Source organism: Eschrichtius robustus, chromosome 19 (assembly GCF_028021215.1).
Source record: "Eschrichtius robustus isolate mEscRob2 chromosome 19, mEscRob2.pri, whole genome shotgun sequence".
Lineage (NCBI taxonomy): Eukaryota > Metazoa > Chordata > Mammalia > Artiodactyla > Eschrichtiidae > Eschrichtius > Eschrichtius robustus.
In genome coordinates, this window is record NC_090842.1 from 13,760,181 (window position 1) to 13,767,017 (window position 6,837).

Consider the following 6,837-nt stretch of genomic DNA (forward strand, 5'->3'; position numbering starts at 1 on the left):
ACCCTCTACCTACAGCAAACTGGAGCAGCGAATACCGCCTAACCTCTAACCCGCAAACTCATCCTGCCTCTGTCTCAACTCTGGTAGCTCCCAGGTCTGTGCTCAGCAGTCAGTGAATTACCATTCCTTTACCATTAATTTTTAGGTACTCTAAAAAGTCATTTTAGGAAAAAAAGTGAGGAAGAGGTGTTTAAAGAAAAGTGTGCTTCTTGCATTGGCTGGGAATTGAACCCTGGCCTCCCACGTGGCAGGCAAGAATTCTACCACTGAACCACCAATGCTGTTGTAGGACAGGGTTCATCGAGGTAGCTCAGGTGGTCGGCTACCGGTCCCTCCCCATCTCCCTCCCCTCCCCTCCAGCTGTCTGATCTCTGCTGAGGTTTCAACCCAGTCAGGGATAGCCAGCCCAAGGCGGCTATCGGTTTGGTAAATATACGGTTTGGTAAATATCCGTCTGATGGGAGGTAAGTGGTTTCTTACCCCATGGCCAGCCCAAGGCCAGCCCAAGGCGGGCCGGACAAGCGAGAATTTTCCCGGAGTGGTCATGCTCAGCTGAGACTCGTACTCAGCTGAGACTCGTAACCTTGAGCTCTGTCCTGGCACCCAGCTGTCCCAGCTTGGTCGTTGCTGACCCTCAGGGGGCTGCCTGTTTCCTGCACCGTGCCCCTGGACCCTGACCCCAACCCCAGAGCGCCGAAGGGATGGGTACCTGCCCTCCCGCGCTCCACTGGCTCGCTTTCTTTTTTCCAAGGATGGGCCTCCCACCGCCGGAATCAGCATCCCAGCGGCTGCTGGGCCGCCCACCAGACTTCCTGAGGCCAGAAAGCGGGGGCGGGGGTGGCCGGAAATCTCATCCACAGGCTTGGGGACCTCACGGCACGAAGGCGAAGGGGCCCCCTAATGTTCCCTATTCCGCTCCAGTGGCTTCCATAGGCCTCGCCCCTCATCGGCTGGGCCTGAGCTGGTGGCGTGGGCGCACAGTCCCAGAAAGTTATTTCAGAAACTTTACTGCCCCCAGCTTGCAGCCCCTCTCCTCCCCCTCAACTCCTCACTTGCCTTAACCGAAGCCTCAGGCTGCACCCGAACTTCCTGCAGCTGTATCCCCACAGGATCTTCCTGCCCAAGCCGGACCCAGTTGTCCCTCTGCACCCATCTCCCCTTCCCTCCTAGGCACCAGTTCCCTGGAGGTGCATGGTGCATGAGAGCAGGGGTGAGGCCAGGCAGTGACAGCCTGGGACCTTCCAGACTCAGCCTCTTTCCCAGGGCCTGGAGCGAAGGGAAGGTGGCCTGGCCACGGCCCTAACCCTGCCTGTCTGGCCCTGCCAGTGCTGAGCCCTGCATCCTGGCGAATCCCACGCAAGGATTAAAGGCTCTCTCCGTGGCTTTGAGCCCTGACTTAACTCTTCCCTTTCATCCTTTGCCAGACTAAGAACCAGAATAAGATCAGCAGTGCCTAAGTCAGGCAGAGCAGCCTTTGGACAGCCCAGACCTGGCTGGCCAGAAGCCTGTGGGCAATTGCCCCCTCCTGCCACCTGGAGGCACCCGGAACGTGCCCCTAACAGAGGCCAGCTATGGGGAAGCTGGTTTGCTGTGGTCTCCCAAAGTGACCTTGGTCAAGTCCCTAGGGGCTCTTCTGGTGAAGAATCCTGGGATTCTAAGGAAAAGCTGCATACATCAGTTTCTCTGAATTAAACTGGAGTCGAGGCAAGGATTCTGGCCCTGGACAATGACCCTTTCCTCATTTATCTCTATTTCAACAGCAACTATGACCTGGATTACAAGCTGTACAGGGAAGATTTCCCCTGCAGGTAGGTGGGTCCTGCCCCCTGTCCTCTGGGCAAGCAGGTGGGGCTAGTCGGCCTGACTCCCTCTCCATCCTGTCCATAGGGTGTATGAATACCAGAGGATCCCTCCACTAATCAACCGCGTGCCTATCAAGATCCGGAGGACCCATATGGGCATGGGGGTCAAGAGCAACTTCAGTCCCCACAAGGCTCCCAGGAACAGTCAGCTGACCCCCAAGATAAAGCGTGAGTGAGGGAGCACAGCCCTCACCTGCAGGGCTAGGGGAGAACTGGGAGGCCCTTAGCAGTGAGGGTGGGTTCAGGAGTCCTCGCAGCACTGCCCTCTGCCTCCTGAACCTGATGGATACCAACTCTGGCCCCTCTCCCAGCAGTCCAGACTGAGGAGCTGCACTCCATCAGGGGAGAGCTGAGCCAGATCAAAGCCCAGGTGGACCGCCTGTTGGACAGTGTGGAGCGCATGGACCAGCAGAGGGACCAGCTTTCAGGTCAGTTCCCCCCAAGTGTGGGCCCAGGCCACACTCCTAGCAGCCTCCAGGTTGTCCCACTCCTGAAGGTACCAGGGGGTCCTGCCTCCGGCTTTCCTTGGGTGCAGGGCTCCTCCTCGCCCTCCCTAGAGTTCACTTCCCCCCACTCCCTCTGGGTGCTTCTGTGGCTTGAGGACCCTTTTGGCTTCTAGATTGTTCTATGACCCCCACCCACTCAGCAGCTGTCTGGAGCCAGAGCAGTGTCCCAGCCCATCCCCATCTTGTCCTCTAGAGCCCTAGATACCCTAGATCAGTGCTGGGCATCAAGTGGCATCTTTGGGGTTAGCTGGGGCCTTCCAATCCAGCCACTGACCAGTGACTCTCCCTGTGCAGGGACAGAGGACTGTCAACAGAACAGGGGCTCTGGGGGTAAAGGTCCCTCATGCAGAACCACTGAACCCCAGCAGGAGCCCAGGGGCCAGAGGGCCCACCCAGAGGCGGACAGCTCCCAGAACACAGACCTGGAGGCGGCAGTGAGTGGCCTGGCGCCTCCCCCCATTCTCACCCTCCTTGTGTTTTGGTCCTTGTGGCCTCTCTGTGAGCAAGGGAGGGACTTGGGTTTGTGTGGGAGACCACAATGGTGGTTGCGGGGAGGCGTCTGACTTCCATCACAGGCAATGCCCAGGAGAAGATGGGGCCCTGCCCTGTTTTTTCTCCCCTCTTAATTCGGGCTTGGTGGGCTCAAACGGACCAGGGGCTACGGCTGGGCAGCTGAGCCAGTTCTGGGCTGAAATGCCATCTCCTCCTGGAAGGTGGGTGGGGAGGGGGCTTTGAGCATTGTACAGGGAGTATCACAGGTGTGCCCCATGGCCCCAGATCCCTTGCCCAAAAACCATCTGGTAAGCCTGCCCCTGCCCACCTGCTGCCCCAGGGTCTTTGGGCTGTCTTGCATTGTACCATACTCCCCAGGAAAGCTGTAGCACACACTGACCTTCCTGGACTGAGAATACCCAACCCTGGATCTGATAACAGCCTTTTGTGCAGCTTCAAAGGGCCCAAATGTTCCCTGCCCTACCATTTCCTCCTCTCCTATTGGTGGTCCCTGAGATGGGCCAAGCCCCTACTGTTGCTAGGGCCGTCTCAGCAAGGCTGGGGCTGCTGGGAGGTTAGCAGTGAGGAGCTTCCTTTCCTCCACTTGCCTAGCTCTGGCCTGTGGGCTCCAGGAGACACTTACTGCTGCCCGAGACTGAATCACATCTAGGAAAAGACTGGGGTAGGTGGAGAAAATGCCTTCTTCTGTTTGGTGGTCCTGGGTTCGCTCCCAAGTCTCAGGAAGAATCTACAGTAGCACTGAGATGTTAGAGCTGCCAAGAAAGGGAGGTGGGGGTGAGAGACTGGGAGTTGTTAGCAGATGGCCCTCCCTTTCCCAGCCATACCACACCTCTCAGCCCTCAGGGCTAGAGTCCTGCTTCTGCTTCTCCTACAGGTGAAGAATCATGCAGCAGACCAGGAAGACAGCCAGCTGTAACCCCTCCAGGCTCATCAGCTCCAGGCACCTTCCCGAGTGGCTCCTTTCCTTGCCTTGAGTGATTCTCCAAAGGCCTCTCAGTGGCACCCATGCAACCCATTCTGGAGCAAGGGCAATGGAAATGGAGGCACGGCTCAGCCAGACCAGCCAGGAAGCCTCCCCCCAGTGCTGGCTTTAGCTTTGGTCTTGTTTCCAGATGACAGTCTGGGGACTGGCAGGGAAGGGAAGCGGCCTGCAACTGCCCAGCACCAGCTCACCATTCTCATAAAGCTGAGGCCCACTCGTGGAAGGGGCAGCTGGACGGGGCCCACCTGGGAGCACCATCAGCCCTCTCTGACTGCAGGTACTGTTCCAGCGGCTCTCCTCCCTCTCAAAGCCCCCAATCCTGTCTGGGTGTCAACAGGGGTATCCTTTTTGTGTCGTTTCTATCTTGTTTCTTGCTGATGTGATACCATGTATTTCAGATCTGCTTTGGAAATATGTATTATGTCACTGGGGGGAAATAAAATTTATATTTTTTTCCTCTTGATCAGGGGTTCTCGGTGTGGTCTCCAAGCCTTATTCTGGCCCTTCGGCTGTCCCAGGCCAGCCCTTCCTAGAGAAGCTGAGCAGGCCCGAGACACACAAGCTCAGAAGCTCACACCAAGCCAGGGCAGAAAGGGCACCAGGCTGCCCCGCTTTTCTCCAAACCAGACCTGAGCACAAACCTGCACGGCTCAGGAGCCACAAAGGGAAGATCCTACCTTGTGGTCAGACAGGCCAGCTCTGCCCTGTAAAATGGCCAGACTCCATCTCCAACATCCAGAAACTCTCACTCCTGGCAGTTCAAGTGCCCTCTCCCAGGAGCCAAGACAGGATGAGGGACACCAGGACACATATAAGATAATGCTGTCTCAAGCCCTTGACACCAGGAGTCCGAGAACACACTACCCAGCTCAGAAGAGCCTTGCTCTCTTAAATCCTGTACCAAGAACAACAGAATTTTTCAGATATAAAAGAGTTTATGTTTTAGCTCAGATATTAAGTGGGAAGGTACAGCCCCCTTGTCCATTCTCTCAAAAGCAGCCCAATAATATAGGAGGAGGGTCACTGGCCGGCCTGCATAGGGTCCATCCCTTACGAGACACTAGCTCCAGGTTCCATTTTCCGGGTAAGTCCAGCTGAAGTCCTTTCCAACTTGGGGGTCAGGCTGCATTCGCAGGTTTCTTCAACTGAGTCGTGGCTGGGAGCCAACTCAATTAGAAAAGTTCCTTTAACAGAACAGTTTGTAAAAAAAATCATCCCAACACAGCTGTCCAGTGCATCAGTTCTGAGCACGCCTCCCCAGAGCCTCTCCCGTGGTCCGAGTTCTCAGCTTGGCGCACGCAGTCTGCAAGCCGACGGCGCGGGTCCTTTCGGGGACAGCGGCAGCTTGGTCCTCGGCGTCCGTCATTGCTCAGGGTTCTGGTTCAGGGCGGCGTGGCGGCGCCCCTCCGGCGGGCGGCCCGTACTAAGCACTGCTGCAAAACGGGGTAGAGGCGCTGGCAGCCCTCGAGACCCAGGCGCACGGCCTCCGCCCAGCTCTCGGTCGGGCCGCCCTCCCCGCTGCCCAGCAGCCCGGCCACCTGGTTGAGCACCGGCATAAGCGCCACGGTGAGGCCGGCGGCGGCGCGTTCCTCCTCTAGCAGCGTGGGATCCAGCAGCCAGGTGGGCTCGGGCCCCAGCGCGCGGCTTAAACCGCAGCCCACCACCAGGTCGTACATTTCGATGCCCGCGTCGGCCAGGGCGATCGCGGCAGCCGTGAGCGCGGCGGCCAGCGCCGAGCCGCCGTCCTCGAGCAGCAGCGCCGACACCTCGAGCTGCGCGCGCGGGTAGCGGCCCAGGCGCACGGCCGGCTCGAGCGCCTCCTGCAGCGCCAGCGCCAGCTCACGCTCCTCGCTGCCACCCGGGGGAGCGCGGCGCCGGCGGCCCGAGAAGGGCGCGCGGCGAAAGTCGCAGAGCAGGCGGCCCCGCAGCGCGGCCGGGGTCTCGCCGCCCGCTCCGGCCGGGCCACCACCGCGCTCACCGCCCTCTACCTGGCGTGGGCCGGACACTGCGCACAGCACCTTGGTGCCTCCCGCCTCCAGGTAGGCCGAGCCCTTGGCCTGGCTCAACAGCCCGGCGCGCGCGTACACAGGCCGGAGCCGCGTCGGGTCGCGAGCGGCCGGCACCTCTTCCTCGTCGGTCGCGTACAACTGAGGCGGCTGCGACTCCTCGGGCCCGCGGATGCGGCGGTTGTCCCCGGGCATGGCGGCGCCTGACGTGCAAGCCGCCTTCACCCGTCGGCCCGGCCTCGCGCACCGGCTCTTCCGCCCGCTCAAAGCCGCGCGCTCGCGCGAGGGCTGTCGGGATAGCGGCAGGCCGCCCCCCGCACCGCCCCCTGCCGGCCCGGAGGGAGAACGGCGAGCGCTGCAGAGGCCTGGGGCCGCCGCAAGGACGCCCTGAGCTCCGTGGATGGATGGACGGATGTACCGGGCAGGCCTGCAGAAGTGGGACCTAGGCCGGCTCGGCTGACCTCTAGCCTTTGCGCTCAGGGTGTAGGGCTTCTTCCTTTCACTTGTGAAGCTGTAATTATTTTAATTTTGCACTTATTTGTGTGACTATTTTATCCATGTTCCCCACTGCCTTGCCCAAGAGGGCAGTGACCTTCTGTCTTGGTCACTCCTGTACTGTCAGTGCCCTGGCTGGCATAAACACTTGTCGAGTGAATGAACGCTCCTTACCTGGCATGCACATATTGCAACCAAGGGCCTCAGCACCCTCCCTCTATCTGCTTTTCATACTTCTCACCCCCAGGCCTTGTGACTGCTGGCCTCTGCTTCTTCTCTCAGCATAGACCTGCTTTTCCTCCTCCCTCAAAGTCAGCAGGCCTGAGAATGACCCAGGGCCCCAGAGCCAGCCTGCTGTACTCAGGGGACATGAAATCAGCCAGAGCAGGCACAACCAAGTACTGTACACTACTGCTACCAAACCCAACTGTCTTCAGACTTGGGTGAATGGACACAGAACCGGGTCAGAGTCT

General features: G+C 59.3%; 1 protein-coding gene and 1 non-coding gene across 2 annotated transcripts; both read right to left on the minus strand.

Annotated features, from left to right (window-relative positions):
• Positions 1-210: 210 nt before the first annotated feature.
• Positions 211-281, minus strand: TRNAG-GCC (transfer RNA glycine (anticodon GCC)). Its single transcript has one exon. It is a non-coding gene; the product is annotated as a tRNA-Gly (tRNA).
• A 4,497-nt stretch (positions 282-4,778) lies between these two features.
• EXOSC6 (exosome component 6) lies at positions 4,779-6,122 on the minus strand. Its single transcript, XM_068528255.1, has one exon. The coding sequence runs from the start codon at positions 6,062-6,064 to the stop codon at positions 5,246-5,248; it is 819 nt and encodes a 272-aa protein (XP_068384356.1). The 5' UTR covers positions 6,065-6,122; the 3' UTR covers positions 4,779-5,245.
• Between the last annotated feature and the right edge of the window lie 715 nt (positions 6,123-6,837).